The 16936-nt window shown below is 46.8% G+C and overlaps 1 protein-coding gene across 3 annotated transcripts in view; it reads right to left on the bottom strand.

Moving 5' to 3' along the window:
- Positions 1–1525: 1525 nt before the first annotated feature.
- Positions 1526–16936, bottom strand: part of PFDN1 (prefoldin subunit 1) — a 146287-nt gene continuing 130876 nt past the window's right edge. For all 3 annotated transcript variants that reach the window (XM_030212970.1, XM_030212973.1, XM_030212971.1), the window contains one exon: positions 1526–1848. In XM_030212970.1, coding sequence (XP_030068830.1) covers positions 1765–1848 — 84 coding nt within the window. In that variant the 3' untranslated portion in view covers positions 1526–1764. The remainder of the gene's footprint in view (positions 1849–16936) is intronic.

The following is a 16936-nucleotide window of genomic DNA, read 5'->3' on the forward strand; positions in this document are numbered from 1 at the left end:
CCAGGCAGCTGGCCATTCCATGCTCCACCCTTTCCATGAAGAAGTATTCTGCTTAGGTTATTCCCAAGTGTATCCCCTTTCACCTTTATCTTATGCTCCCTCATTCCACAGCTTTCTTTCAGTTGACTTACACCTCATGCATTTATGCCAGAGAGCTATTTAAAAGTCTCCTCTGCTGTCTTTCATCCAGGTGAAGAGAGGATGGAGCAGGGGGGAAAAGTGTGTGAGGGGGTAAAGAGAAGGGGAAAGGAATGGAGGATGGGGAGAGAGGAAGAAAGGAAGGTATTAATCCACAAACAAACCTTTTCTGGAGATGGGAAGGCGGTAGAACTAGAGGACATGCATTGAGGTTGAAGGGGGGCAGACTCAGGAGTAATGTCAGGAAGTATTTGTTCACGGAGTGGGTGTTGGATACATGGAATGGTCTCCCGTGGGAGAAGGTGGAGATGAAATAATGGAATTCAAACATGTGTGGGATAAACATAAAGGAATCCTGTTTAGAAGGAATGTATCAACAGAATCTTAACGGAGATTGGGTGTCAACACCGGTAATTGGGCAGACTTCTACGGTCTGTGCCCTGATCGTGACTGAATAGATATGGATGGGCTGGAGTGTAAATTTTAAGGGGCTTTGACGTTTGCCCAGCACTGTTCTTGTACTAAAAGTTCTGAAACTGACTTCTGTGCCCTGAAAATGGCAAGGACAAAGTATCGCATACCATGTAAAATGAGTTTATCTTGTTGGGCAGACTGGATGGACCATACAGGTCTTTATCTGCCATCATTTACTATGTTACTATGTAAGGTGAAGAGACTGCAAATGGAAAGGGGGGGGGGGCTGGAAGAGAGGGTAAATGGAAAGGAGGGCAAGGGGGTAGTGCATGGGAAGTATATGATTTCTATGTCAAGCGATATAAACCCCACCCCCATGCATATCCTTCCCCCCACCCCCTTACATACCTGCAAATATGAATGGATACTTTAGCTAGACACAAATACATATACATGTCTCTTCCCACAGAGTCCCCCACATAGAAATGCATGAATTTGTGGCTGGAAAAAGGTGAAACTACTGTCATATTACAAGGGTATACTTTTCAACTTTTATTTGTTTAAAAATAGTGTTCAAATTGCTTCTACAGAAATCATAGGTGCTGTACCATTGTAGTAGCAGTCTGGCCCAGACTAACTCCTGCCCAAGACAGGAATAGAGAGCTCCTAGTACATATATAAAAAGTGCATATTTACTTAGCTGAATGGATGTTTGTGAGTAGCTCTGTAGGCAGATGCTGAAGTTCTTAATAGGCCATCTTTAGTGGCTCTTTTTCAGTGTTTCTCAAACCTTTTACTAGGTCATTACAAATATTTTATTTTTATACTGCATATCTGAAGAATATTTACCTTTATGGCAACTGCTGTGTCAGCGTTTGACTTTGTTCTTTAGATGTCAAAGTATTTGGATGAATTAAGTAGATGTGAATACATCACTTAGTGATAAAGATTATAAACCTTATATTTAGATAAATTTGAGGAGCATAACACCAAAGAAATAATTTATTGATTAAAGCTTTGTATTGTTTGTTAGAATTTCAAACATTTACAATATCTGTAGAACAATCATTATATAACAGTACATGAAGTATATGTATCAAGTTTTAAAGGTGAAAGACACAAAATTGGTTTAGAATGGTATAGACACTGAACATAAGCAGAGTTAATAATGTAATAGTTGCACTTGTGTAGATTCTTCCCAGTGATGCACTCTTACTGTGCTCTTCTGGCCATCAGCATTTCCCTGATATTATCCTCTGCATCCTTTACACTTCGTTCCAGATATGATTTCTTCTGCTGTAACACAGGAAGAAAAGGTAAGTAATTACAACTATGTGTAGGTATTCACAACTACATTCATTACTACTACTTATCATTTTTATAGGGCCACTAGACGTACACGTCTTTCTCTTTTGCATGAATCTTACAAGAGTTACTTTAAATCATTCCATTTTCAATCAAGCTTATGTTCCGTTGGTAAAAGGGCATATTTTGGAGTAGCTATAGATAGCAAAGATACTTACCTGTAGCAGGTATTCTCCGAGGACAGCAGGCTGATTGTTCTCACACTTGGGTCGACGTCGACCCAGGATTGGAAGTTTTGGTAGAAAAAATTTTTTAAAAATCCTCCAGAGTCTTCTGGCGCATGAGCGGCGCGCACCGCGCATGCGCGGACCGATTTCCCGTCCGTCGCGTAAGGACCTCAGTATAGTCCAAAAGCAAGAGGAGAACAATGAACAACCCCAAAGGGGAGGAGGGCGGGTTTCTGAGAACAATCGGCCTGCTGTCCTCAGAGAATACCTGCTACAGGTAAGTATCTTCGCTTTCTCCGAGGACAAGCAGGCTGCTTGTTCTCACACTTGGGGTATCCCTTGCTGCCAGGCTCACTCAAAACAATGAACATTGGTCAATTGGGCCTCGCAACGGCGAGGACATAACAGAGAGTGACCTGAAAAGAAACACAACTAAGTGAGAGTGCAGCCTGGAACAGAACAGAAATGGGCCTAGGAGGGTGGAGTTGGATTCTAAACCCTGAACAGATTCTGCAGCAACGACTGCCCAAATCAAATGTTGCGTTAGGTATCCTGCTGAAGGCAGTAGTGCGATGTGAATGTGTGGACTGATGACCACGTTGCAGCCTTGCAAATCTCTTCAATAGAAGCTGACTTCAAGTGAGCCACTGACGCAGTCATGGCTCTGACATTATGAGCCGTGACATGGCCCTCTAGAGTCAGCCCAGCTTGGGCATAAATAAAGGATATGTAATCTGCTAGCCAATTAGAGACTGTGCGTTTTCCAATAGCAACTCCCCTCCTGTTGGGATCAAAAGAAACAAACAACTGCGCGGACTGTCTATAGGGCTTTGTTTGCTCCACGTAAAAGGCCAATGCTCTCTTACAGTCCAAGGTGTGCAACTTTCTTCACCAGGGCGGGTATGTGGACAGGGAAGAAATGTTGGCAAGACAATTGACTGGTTCAGATGGAACTCTGACACCACCTTCGGCAAGAACTTAGGGTGAGTGTGCAGGACTACTCTGTTAAGGTGCATGCACTACCAGGGCTTGAAGCTCACTGACTCTACAAGCTGAAATAACAGCTACCAAGAAAATGACCTTCCAGGTCAAGTACTTCAGATGGCAGGAATTCAGTGGCTCAAAAGGAGCTTTCATCAGCTGGGTGAGAACGACGTTGAGATCCCATGACACTAGTGGAGGTTTGACCAGGGGCTTTGACAAAAGCAAACCTCTCATGAAGCGAACAACTAAAGGCTGTCCAGAGATAGGCTTACCCTCTACACGTTGATGATAAGCACTAATTGCACTAAGGTGAACTCTTACGGAGTTGGTCTTGAGACCAGACTCTGATAAACGTAGAAGGTATTCAAGCAGGGTCCATGTAGGACAAGAAAAAGGATCTAGGGCCTTGCTGTCACACCAGACGGCAAACCTCCTCCATTTGTATGAATAACTCTTTTTCGTGGAATCTTTCCTGGAAGCAAGCAAGACTCGGGAGACACCCTCTGAAAGACCTAAAGTAGGCAATTTCTAAGCTCTCAACATCCAGGCCGTGAGAGCCAGAGACTGGAGGTTGGGATGTAGAAGCTACCCCTTGTTCTGGGTGATGAGGGTCGGAAAACACTCCACGGTTCTTCGGAGGACAACTCCAGAAGAAGAGGGAACAAGATCTGAAGAGGCCAGGATCATTGTTCCACGGTCTTGCTTGAGTTTCAGCAAAGTCTTCCCTACTAAAGGTATGGGAGGATACGCATAAAGAAGGCCTGTCCCCCAATGCAGGAGAAAGGCATCTGACGCTAGTCTGTCGTGGGTCTGAAGTCTGGAACAGAATTGAGGGACTTTGTGATTGATCTGAGGGGGTGCACCACGCTCAGAAGATCTTGTGGACAACGCCCATGTTTAGCGACCACTCGTGAGGTTGCATTATCCTGCTCAACCTGTCGGCCAGACTGTTGTTTAACTCTGCCAGATACGTGGTTTGGAGAAACATGACGTGACGGCACGCCTAAAGCCACATCCACAAGGCTTCCTGACACAGAGAGCAAGATCCGGTGCCCCCCTGCTTGTTGGTGTAATACATAGCAACCTGATTGTCTGTCTGAATCAGAATGATTTGGTTGGACAGCCGATCTCTGAAAGCCTTGAGAGCGTTCCAGATTGCTCGTAATTCCAGAAGGTTGATCTGAAGCCCCTTTTCCGGAAAAGACCAAGCTCCTTGAGTGTGAAGCTGGGCAGACTTATACGGTCTGTGCCCTGAAGAGCATAGGTACAAATCAAAGTAGGGTATACACAAAAAGTAGCACACATGAGTTGTCTTGTTGGGCAGACTGGATGGACCATGCAGGTCTTTTTCTGCCATCATCTACTATGTTACTATATGTTACTATGAGTGTGAAGCCCATCTACATGAGCTCCCCACCCTAGGAGGGATGCATCCGTCATCAACACTTTTTGTTCTTGAGGTATTTGGAAAGGATGTCCCAAGGTCAAATTGGATCGAATGGTCCACCACTGAAGGCAACTGCAAAAGTCGGTGGAGAGATGGATCACATCCTCTAGATCCTCTGTGACCTGGTACCACTGGGAAGCTAGGGTCCATTGAGCTGATCTCATATGTAGGCGTGCCATGGGAGTTACATAAACTGTGGAGGCAATGTGTCCTAAGAGTCTCAACATCTGCCGAGCTGTGATCTGTTGAGTCACTCGAGTCATGGACACGAGGGCCAGGAGATTGTCTGCCCTTGCATGGGGAAGATAAGCTCGAGACGTCCGTGTGTCCAATAGAGCTCCAATGAACTCCAATTTTTGAACCGGGACTTGGGATAATTGATCACGAACCCCAGTAGCTCTAGCACTCGAATAGTCATCCGCATGGACTGTAGAGCGCCTGCTTCCGATGTGCTCTTCACCAGCCAATCGTCGAGATAAGGGAACACATGCACTCCCAGTCTGCATAACGATGCTGCGACAACAGCCAGGCACTTTGTGAAAACCCTGGGCGCAGACGCGAGTGCCAAAAGGCAGTACACAGTACTGAAAGTGCCGAGTTCCCAACCGAAATCGAAGATACTTCCTGTGAGCTGGGAGTATCGAGATTTGGGTATAGGCATCCTTTAAGTCCAGAGAGCATAGCCAATAGTTTTCCTGAATCATGGGAAGAAGGCTGCCCAGGGAAACCATCCTGAAGTCTTCTCGGACTAGGAATTTGTTCAGGGCCCTTAGGTCTAGGATGGGACACATCCCCCCTGTTTTGTTTTGCACAAGGAAGTACCTGGAACAGAATCCCAGCCCTTCTTCCTCTGGTGGAACGGGTTCGACCACACTGGCCTTTAGAAGGACGGAGAGTTCCTCTGCAAGTACCTGCTTGTGCTGGGAGCTGTAAGAATGAACTCCCAGTGGACAATTTGGAGGCTTGGATTCCAGATTGAGATTGTATCCTAACCGGACTATTTGAAGAATCCACCAGTCGGAGGTTATAAAAGGCCACCTTTGGTGAAAAAATATTAACCTCCCCCCAACCAGTAAGTCGTCCAGAACAGACACTTGCACTGTGGCTATGCTGCACTGTTGCAGGTAAAAAGCCCGTCCCTTGCTTTTGCTGGGGAGCCGCAGGGGCCTTAGGCGCACACTGTTGACTAGAACGAGTGCGCTGGGACTGAGCCTGGGTAGGCTGCCGAGAAGCAGGAGTATACCTACGCCTATTATAGGAATAGGGAGCACTCCTCTCCTAGATGAGGAGGTGGTAGCAGAAGACGCCCGGTGGGAGAGAGAATCCATAGCATCATTATGATCGACCACATCCTCTACTTTTTCACCAAAAAGGTTATCCCCCCAGCAAGGAAGATCCGCCATTCGCTGCTGGATCTTATGATCCAGGTCAGAGACACACAGCCATGAGAGTCTGCGCATCACTATACCTTGAGCAGCTATTCTGGATGTCACATCAAAAGTGTTCTAAGTACCCCTGGCCAGGAATTTTCGACACGCCTTCTGCTGCCTGACCACCTGGTGAAAAGGTTCGGCCAGCTCCGGAGGAAGCACTTCGACCAAATTAGACAGTTGCCTCATCGAGTTCCGCAAGTGGATGCTCGTGTTGTCACGTCTGTGGCCGTGACCACCCTCAGACTTACCTTATTTCTGGGGGTCAGCATCTGTGTTGGCTTCTGTCTGTTTCTGAGTTAGTTTTGTCTCTGTCGCTGTGTGCTGATTGCTTCACTAGATGGCACCTGTGTGGGCTATGCCTCTCTGGGGAGCCAGCATCTAAGATGGCTCCCGCCTGTTCTGTTCCAGCTTCCAAGATGGTTCCTGCCTGTCCTTCCTATGTGTGTCAAGCCTCGCTTTGGTGTCAGTGTGTTTCCTGCTTCCGTCCTGCTGTAGGTGACATCATCAGTGAGAGCCTACATAAGGAAGTGCTGTACTGGTATTCAGGGCCTTTGCATTGTGTTATGCAAAAAGGTCGTCAGGTGAGTGAGTGTACTGTTGCGCTGCCATATAGCCTGTCTCTGGGGCTCTTGCCCATCTGCTTTTGTGTCTGTGGACTGCTAGTCCTTCTGTGTGGGCTCTTGCCCTTTTGCTTGTGTGTCTGTGGACTGCTAGTCCTTCTGTGTGGGCTCTTGCCCTTCTGCTTGTGTGTCTGTGGACTGCTAGTCCTTCTGAAAGAAAGGATAGCTAACATTCTAGAAACCGACCAGTTACAGGACCCGAGGCAACATGGCTAAACCAAAGGAAAATCCTGCCAAATGAATCTTATTGACTTTTTTGACTGGGTGACCAAAGAACTGGATGAGGGACACGCACTAGATGTAATATACTTGGACTTCAGCAAAGCCTTTGATATGGTCCCCCACAGAAGACTCATGAATAAGCTGAAAGGGTTGAACTTAGGACCGAAAGTGGTGAACTGGATAAGAAACTGGTTGACCGACAGGTGGCAGAGGGTGATGGTAAATGGAATCCACTCGGAGGAAAGGAAGGTGAGCAGTGGAGTTTCTCAGGGGTCGGTGCTGGGGCCTATTCTCTTTAATATATTTGTGGCCTAACTATCAATAACATGACTGCCGCTACTAAATTAAGCTACTTGAACCACTTTATTTAAATATTACAAATATTTTCTTTGATGTACTAATAACTGGTATACATGTACCTTCCTATAATCGTATATCATTCATTCATTCACAAACTCTTCAAATACAATATCTTTGTTACATATTACCTGGGTTAGAACAGAGAACTTGGCAATAACAGAATAACCCTATAATAAATATATTACAAATGCATGAACATTGATTTAATTAAGGACATCTCTAGACCAATGTCACCAATAATCCTTTTCTTCTATCACATATCTTTTCCAAGTTGACGTTCAATGTTCAATATCCAAACTGATCCTCTGAGCAATCCTTCTGCTGCAAGCTTCCTTTAAATTGGACCAACAAATGTTCACTCTACGAATCTTCGTCAAGTATAGCACAATCTGCTAGCCCGTCCGTCTGCCCTTCCTGGGTAACTGCAATCCTTCATTCAAATTCCGATCCCCACTGTTGTAATTGATGTGGTGGATCTAAAACTGTACACAGCACCTTTCTGTTTAAAGTCTTTCAACCCAACGCTAACGTAGCGTTTCTCCCATTGGCTTCTTCAGGGGTTGAGCTACAATAAGATAGATACAACGACCAGCTGAAATCATCCTACTACTACTACTTAGCATTTCTATAGCGCTGCTAGGGTTACGCAGCGCTGTACAAGTTTAAACAAGGGGAAGGACAGTCCCTGCTCAGGAGAGCTTACAATCTAAAGGTTACGAACTATGTAGTCAGTGTAGGTATCATGAATGGGGAAGGTGGTTAGGCGCCAAAAGCAAGGGAGAAGAGATGGGCTTTGAGTAAGGACTTGAAAATGGGCAGAGAGGGCGCATGATGTATGGGCTCGGGAAGTCTGTTCCAGGCATAAGGTGATGCGAGGCAGAAGGGGCGGAGTCTGGAGTTAGCGGTGGTGGAGAAGGGTACAGATAGGAGTGATTTGTCCTGAGAGCGGAGGTTACGGGTGGGAACATACGGGGAGAGGAGGGTAGAGAGGTAATGGAGGGCTGCAGATTGAGTGCACTTGAAGGTCAATAGGAGAAGCTTGAACTGTATACGGTAACGGATCGGGAGCCAGTGAAGCGACTTGAGGAGAGGGGTGATATGAGAGTATCGGTTCACGCGGTAGATAAGACGTGCGGCGGAATTTTGGACAGATTGAAGGGGGGATAGATGGCTAAGAGGGAGGCCAGCGAGAAGAAGGTTGCAATAGTCAAGATGAGAGGTAACGAGCGAGTGGACGAGGGTTTGGGTGGTCTGTTCAGAGAGGAATGGGCGAATTTTGCTAATATTATAGAGGAAGAAGCGACAGGTCTTAGCTGTCTGCTGGATATGGGCAGAGGAGAGGGAGGAGTCGAAAATGACTCCGAGATTGCAGGCTGAAGAGACGGGGAGGATGAGGGTGTTGTCAACAGAGACGGAAAGTGGGGGAAGAGGGTTTGGGTGGAAAGACAAGGAGCTCAGTCTTTGCCATGTTCAGTTTCAGATGCCGGTTGGACATCCAGGCAGCGATGTCTGAAAGGCAGGCCGAAACTTTGGCCTGGGTTTCGACTGTGATGTCGGGAGTGGAGAGGTAAAGCTGGGTGTCATCAGCATAGAGATGGTACTGGAAACCATGTGATGAGATCAGCGAGCCCAGGGAAGAGGTGTAGATCGAGAAAAGAAGCGGTCCAAGGACAGATCCTTGAGGAACCCCAACAGAGAGCGGGACGGGGGTGGAAGAAGAGCCATTAGAAAATACTCTGAAGGTGCATTGGGAAAGATACGAAGAGAACCAGGAGAGGACGGAGCCCTGGAGCCCGAATGAGGACAGTGTGTCAAGAAGTAAATTATGATTGACGGTGTCAAAGGCGGCAGATAGGTCGAGGAGGATGAGGATGGAATAGTGACCTTTGGATTTGGCAAGGAACAGGTCATTGCAGACTTTAGAGAGTGCTGTTTCTGTCGAGTGTAGTGGGCGAAAGCCGGATTGAAGCGGATCGAGGACGGCCTGAGAGGAGAGGAAATCAAGGCAGCGGCTGTGGACAGCGCGTTCAAGTAATTTGGAGAGGAAGAGTAGAAGAGAGATGGGGCGGTAGTTGGAGGGACAGGTGGGGTCAAGTGATGGTTTTTTGAGAAGTGGTGTGACTACAGCGTGCTTGAAGGTGTCAGGGACAGTAGCAGTGGAGAGAGAGAGGTTGAGGATGTGACAGATTGAGGGGTTAACTGTAGGAGAGATGTTTTTAAGCAGATTGGTGGGAATGGGATCAGAGGAACAGGTGGTGCACTTAGAGGAAGAAAGAAGGCGAGCAGTTTCCTCTTCGGTGATCTCAGGGAAGGAGGAGGAGGCCAGGTTAGGTTGGTTGAGGGAGTGGGTTAAGAAGTCACAGGGAGGAGAAGGCTTGGAAGTGAATTCAAGGTTTATCTTCTGCACGTTATCGCGGAAGTAGTCAGCTAGTGTTTGAGGAGAGAGTGAGGGGGGGGTGGGAGCGGAGGGCACTTTAAGTAGGGAGTTGAGGGTGGCGAAGAGGCGACGAGGTTTGGAGCCAAGAGAACTGGTTAATTGAGAGTAATACTCCTGTTTGGCAAGGAATAGGGAGGACTGGAAGGAGGACAGCATGAATTTGTAATGGGAGAAGTCTGACAGGGTGCGAGATTTCCTCCAGAGTCGTTCAGCAGATCGGGTGCAGGAGCGAAGGTAGCGGATGCAAGGGGTTAACCAGGGCTGAGGATTAATGCGCTTAGTGGGGCGAGAGACAGATGGTGCTAGGGTATCCAGAGCAGTGGAGAGAATTTCATTGTAGGTAGAGACAGCCGTGTCAACAGATTCAGATGCCAATTGCTTCTAACTCTACATCAACTTATTATGATTACTTAAAATGCATACCTTATAACTTTTAACGGCTGCTTACACAGGACCGACCACACTGGTGTCCTGGAAAATGGCACTGCTGCTGAAAACGGGGAGATATTGCTGAAGGGTTTGAAGGAAAGGTGTGCCTTTTTGCGGATTACATGAAAATAGCCAATAGAATGGATACCCTGGAGGGAGTAGAAACGATGAGAAGGGATCTCCGAACGTTAGAAGAATGGTTGAGGGTCTGGCAGTTAAAATTTAATGCCAAAAAGTGTAGAGTGATGCACTTGGGGTGCGGAAACCCAAAAGAGAGATGCCAGATAGGAGGGGAGAGATTAGTAAGCTCGACTCAGGAGAGAGACCTTGGAGTGTTGGTGTCGGAGGATCTGAAGGTGAAGAAACAATGCGACGGCCGTGGCCAGAAGGATGCTAGGCTGCGTAGAGAGGGGCATAACCAGCAGAAGAAAGGAGGTGTTGATACCCCTCTACAAGTCGTTGGTGAGGCCCCACTTGGAGTATTGTGTTCAGTTTTGGAGGCCGTATCTTTCTAAAGATGTAAACAGTCTGGAAGCGGTGCAAAAAAAGCTACGAAAATGGTATGGGATTTGCATTGCAAACCGTACGAGGAGAGACTTGCTGACTTGAACATGTATACCTTGGAGGAAAGGAGAAATAGAGGAGATATGATAAGACGTTCAAATATTTGAAAGGTATTAATCCGCACATGAACCCTTTCTGGAGACGCGAAGGTGGTAGAACTAGAGGACATGAATTGAGGTTGAAGGTGGGCAGACTCAGGACTAATGTCAGGAAGTATTTTTTCACGGAGAGGGTGGTGGATATGTGGAATACGTTCCCGTGGGAGGTGGTGGAGATGAAAACGGTAATGGAATTCAAACATGCGTGGGATAAACACAAAGGAATCCTGTTTAGAAGGAATGGTTCCGTGGAATCATAGCGGAGATTGGGTGGTGACGCCGGTAATTGGAAACAAAACGGGAGCTGGGCAGACTTCTACGGTCTACGTTCTGATCGTGACTAAATAGATAAGGGATGGGCTGGAGTGTAAATTTAAGGGGCTTCGATGTTAGCTTCAGAACTTAGTATAAGAACAGTACTGGGCAGACTTCTATGGTCTGTGCCCTGAGAAAGGCAAGGAGAAATCAAACTCGGGTATACATATAAAGTATCACATACCATGTAAAATGAGTTTATCTTGTTGAGAAGACTGGATGGAACCTACAGGTCTTTATCTGCCGTCATTTACTATGGTGCTCCACTCTGTGTTTGGAGCCACTGAAGCTTCAGCCTTTGTGGGTTCCCTGTCTGTGTTGGGAGCTGCTGAAGCTTCAGCCTGTGTTTGATCCCTGTCTGTGTTTGGAGCTGTTTAGCTTCCAGCCCTTGTTTGTTCCCTGTCGGTGGTTGTTAGCTCCTGGAGCTTCAGCCATTGCCCTGACCTCTGCTAGTGCCTGGTTTATTCTCTGTTTGCTGCCTGTCTCTGACTATTGCCTGAACCCAGATATTCTCTGCTTGCTGCCTGTCTCTGATTTTGCCTGAACCCGGATATTCTCTGCTTGCTGCCTGTTTCTGACTATTGCCTGAACCCAGATATTCTCTGTTGCTGCCTGTCTCTGATTATTGCCTGAACCCAGATATTCTCTGCTTGCTGCCTGTCTCTGACTATTGCCTGGACCCCGATATTCTCTGCTTGCTGCCTGTCTCTAACTATTGCCTGAACCCTGATATTCTCTGCCTGCTGCCTGCCTCTGACTATAGTCTGAACCTTGATACTCTCTGTGTGCTTTTGCCCAGCTTATGTGTTTCTCCTGTGTCCTGCGTCTGCCTAGCTAGTGTATATCCTGAATCCTGCTTCTGCCTAGTGTATATCCTGAATCCTGCTTCTGCCTAGCTAGGGTTTATCCTGAACCCGTTTCTGCCAAGCTTGCATGTGTTTCCTGACCCCTGCCTCTGCCAGGCTTGTATGAGCCTCCTAACCTCTGCTTTGCCAAGCTTGTATGTATTTCCTAGCCTCGGCTCCTGCCAAGTCTTTGTGCTTATCCTGTCTGCTTAGTCTCTCTTGTGTTTCTTGCTTAGTGGCTGTGTGCAGCTTTCAGTCCTAGTCTAGTATCTAGCCTAGCTTCCCTCGTGTTTCCCAGACCCAGGGTGGGTCCTCTGGATCTTCAGTTCCTGCTTTGTCCTGCAAGTCCTGCCGGCCACCCGCACTTGGGAGTTCAACTCCTGAGGAACGGTGGTCAAGTGCAGGTGAAGCTGTTCCTGTTCTGCCTGTTCTAGTTGCCTGCCTCAGTTCTACTCCAGTCCAGAGTTCCAGTCCTGCTCCTCCTTGTATCCAGTTCCAGGGTGGTCTTGCCTGCCTCTGCCGCTCCTCGGCAGGGGTCCAAGGGCTCACGAATTCCGGTTCTGCCTCGAGAACCCGACACGTGTAGAGCTGGTATGTCTGAATCTTGGCTGCGAGCATAGCGGCCTGATATGTCTTCCTCCCAAAAGAATCCAAGGTCCTAGACTCTCTGCCTGGGGGCGCCGAGGCATAGTCCCTAGTACTCTTGGCTCTCTTGAGAGCAGAATCTACCACCATGGAATCGTGAGGTAGCTGAGACTTCATCATTACCGGCTCTCCGTGGACTCTGTACTGGGACTCAGCTTTTTTGGGGACGATTGGATTAGAGAGAGGGAATGACCAGTTTTGAATAAGAACTTCCCTGAGTGTGTTATGCAAAGGAGCCTTTGCAACCTCTGTAGGTGGAGAAGGATAATCCAAAACCTCGAGCATCTTGGCCCTGGGCTCATCCACAACCTCCATAGGGAAGGGAATATCCTTAGACATTTCCCAAAGGAGGAAAAAGAAAGACTCTCAGGCAGAGACATCCTTCTCGCAACGGGTGGAGTAGGATCAGAGGGGACCCCATAGGACTCTTCTTCAGAAAAGTATCTGGGATCTTCCTCTTCCTCCCACGAATGCTCATCCTCGGTATCGAACAAAAGAGCAGCCCGAACCTGAGCCTGTCTCGACATCGAGGAACAACGATCTGGAGGGTGATGTCGAGAAGTCGACCCCTGCCTGGACTGCGGCGAAGCTTCCTCTGCCGATGTCGAAAAAGAGTCGACCTGGGTGGCAGCCGACGCCACAAGCGGTACCAAGAACCTCACCACAGGCGGACCAGATGCTGCTTCAACAGACGGTGCAGAAGACGCAAGCACCCCTGGCACCAAAGTATACTGGCACAGCAATCCCTCCAGAAGCTCTGGAAGAAGGGCCCTGATGCGCTCGTCGAAAGCCGCCATCAGAAAAGGCTGCGGGGCTGGTGCAGGGGCCAGTGGCAGAAACTGTGGGGGCTCGAGAGCCAGTACCAGGCTGCTAGAAGACCAGACACCTCCTGTACAGAGGGTGAGTGGTCCTCTCAGCGCTGACGCTTCTCGGGTGCCGAATCCCTCGGCTCCCAGAGCTCTCGGTACCATGCATGGAAGATCGATGACGGTGCTTCTTAGCCTTCGCTCGATGCCCATCATCAAGACTCCTCGGTACCGAAGAGGAGGACGTGGAATCCTCACGCCTCCTCGGGGCCGGGGCCGACTAAGGCCGGTTCCGGGGGGATTGCATAGCAGTAGGCCTCGAGACAGGTGGAGACCAACTCGATGCCTCGCTGCTCCCAGCGCAATATGGTCGTTCAGCAGCCATTACCTGTGCTCTTCAAGTCGATGCTTCCCTCGATGTCGATACCGCCGACCTCGGTACAGATGCCGAAGGACCGGACCAATCTGGAAAACGTTTTTCTTGTTGAGCCTCCCGAGATACTTGGGTCCATTTTTTCATCAAAGGACACAGCTGACAAGCAGCTGGTAGATGATCAGGCCCAAGGCACTGGAGACACCATGCATGGGGGTCAGTACCCAAAATGGTTCGGTTGCACTGAGTACAACGCTTAAAGCCGTTGGGTGTCTTCGATGACATGGACGGAAAAACGGAGTCTGCAAAATTAAAGGACGCGATTGTGCCAATTAAAAAGGCACAAAAAGGGAAACAAAAGACGGCCGCGGCGAAAAGAAAAGAAACTTAAACCTAGTGACTAAAACTAAGAAAATAAAGGAAACTATTCTACTTTTTTTTTTTTTTTTTAATTTAGTATAAAGACAAACAAAAAAGAAGAAAAAGGAAGCAATCATGCACAGACTCTTTCCTGGGCCGAGAGGAACACAGCGGAAAAAACGTGTGACCTCAGACGTGGAGAAAAAAATACTGAGGTCCTTACTCACGTGACGGGTGGAAAATCGGTCTGCGCATGCGCGCGCTGCTCACGCGCCAGAAGACTTTGGAGGATTTTTGAGATTTTTGCTAGCAAAACTTCCGATCCTGGATCAACGTGGAGATCGACCCAAGTGTGAGAACGAGCAGCCCGCTTGTCCTCGGAGAAAAAACGTTTTGTTCGTCAACAAGCAGGATTGATTCTGGCACACAAGTGGTTCATGTCATTTAATGATGCTCAATCAGAACTGAGAATGCACAGTACTTCATATGCAGCAATCACTTGACTTTTGCTTTATTCTGCTCTGCCAAAAGGACTTGAAAGCAAACTCTCCCAGAATGCTGTGGTTTCTTCCTTCCTTCTTGTTTTAATTATTCTTAAAAATAAAATATTTGTTAATTTTCAACTATGAATCATTGTTTTTATTGGGTGGGTAGGATGAGCCAGACTCAGAGATGTTCCTACTTGTAAAATGGCTATGGACAAACAAGAATGTGTCCTCTACCTGAGACCTATTCACCAAGTCTACAAATCAACATGTAAAAATATGCTTAAAGAATTACTATTTTAATAAAAACATGGGTATACAGTGGTGGAAATAAGTATTTGATCCCTTGCTGATTTTGTAAGTTTGCCCACTGACAAAGACATGAGCAGCCCATAATTGAAGGGTAGGTTATTGGTAACAGTGAGAGATAGCACATCACAAATTAAATCCGGAAAATCACATTGTGGAAAGTATATGAATTTATTTGCATTCTGCAGAGGGAAATAAGTATTTAATCCCTCTGGCAAACAAGACCTAATACTTGGTGGCAAAACCCTTGTTGGCAAGCACAGCGGTCAGACGTCTTCTGTAGTTGATGATGAGGTTTGCACACGTCAGGAGGAATTTTGGTCCACTCCTCTTTGCAGATCATCTCTAAATCATTAAGAGTTCTGGGCTGTCGCTTGGCAACTCGCAGCTTCAGCTCCCTCCATAAGTTTTCAATGGGATTAAGGTCTGGTGACTGGCTAGGCCACTCCATGACCCTAATGTGCTTCTTCCTGAGCCACTCCTTTGTTGCCTTGGCTGTATGTTTTGGGTCATTGTCGTGCTGGAAGACCCAGCCACGACCCATTTTTAAGGCCCTGGCGGAGGGAAGGAGGTTGTCACTCAGAATTGTACGGTACATGGCCCCATCCATTCTCCCATTGATGCGGTGAAGTAGTCCTGTGCCCTTAGCAGAGAAACACCCCCAAAACATAACATTTCCACCTCCATGCTTGACAGTGGGGACGGTGTTCTTTGGGTCATAGGCAGCATTTCTCTTCCTCCAAACACGGCGAGTTGAGTTCATGCCAAAGAGCTCAATTTTTGTCTCATCTGACCACAGCACCTTCTCCCAATCACTCTCGGCATCATCCAGGTGTTCACTGGCAAACTTCAGACGGGCCGTCACATGTACCTTCCGGAGCAGGGGGACCTTGCGGGCACTGCAGGATTGCAATCCGTTATGTCGTAATGTGTTACCAATGGTTTTCGTGGTGACAGTGGTCCCAGCTGCCTTGAGATCATTGACAAGTTCCCCCCTTGTAGTTGTAGGCTGATTTCTAACCTTCCTCATGATCAAGGATACCCCACGAGGTGAGATTTTGCATGGAGCCCCAGATCTTTGTCGATTGACAGTCATTTTGTACTTCTTCCATTTTCTTACTATGGCACCAACAGTTGTCTCCTTCTCGCCCAGCGTCTTACTGATGGTTTTGTAGCCCATTCCAGCCTTGTGCAGGTGTATGATCTTGTCCCTGACATCCTTAGACAGCTCCTTGCTCTTGGCCATTTTGTAGAGGTTAGAGTCTGACTGATTCACTGAGTCTGTGGACAGGTGTCTTTCATACAGGTGACCATTGCCGACAGCTGTCTGTCATGCAGGTAACGAGTTGATTTGGAGCATCTACCTGGTCTGTAGGGGCCAGATCTCTTACTGGTTGGTGGGGGATCAAATACTTATTTCCCTCTGCAGAATGCAAATAAATTCATATACTTTCCACAATGTGATTTTCCGGATTTAATTTGTGATGTGCTATCTCTCACTGTTACCAATAACCTACCCTTCAATTATGGGCTGCTCATGTCTTTGTCAGTGGGCAAACTTACAAAATCAGCAAGGGATCAAATACTTATTTCCACCACTGTATGTTAGAGAACAGTAATTCTCTGTTTAATTTGCTGAATATGAATATTTGCTGAATATGAATATAATTTGCTTAAAATTTTTAACTAAATTTTATTGCTTTTTCAGTTTGTTCAATTTATTACTTTAGGCCATTCAGCTGAGGAATTTTTGTCTTAAATTATTGTGGTTATTCATGACTAAGAAAATTAGATTCTTTTTTCAATTAAACTATTTACAGATTCATTACATTTAACACAATACTTAAGATCATTTATCGTTTATTTATTTACTATACTGTTTCTAATTGCATTCACAAAACAGAACGGTTTACATCTTAAAAATAACATATTATAGTAAAAAAAACACATAAGAAAATCCATTACTTTGATAGAAAAGCATAGCAAACTAAAACATCCATTCTAAAAGATATAAACAACAATGAGCAATCATTCAAAACAAACTATATAAATAAGCATATTATTTGTTACTGCATATCCATCTGTCTGTTTTCCCCTTTCATCCCAGATTATTATCGAAC

This window comes from Microcaecilia unicolor, chromosome 8 (genome assembly GCF_901765095.1).
Source record: "Microcaecilia unicolor chromosome 8, aMicUni1.1, whole genome shotgun sequence".
Classification (NCBI taxonomy): Eukaryota; Metazoa; Chordata; class Amphibia; order Gymnophiona; family Siphonopidae; genus Microcaecilia; species Microcaecilia unicolor.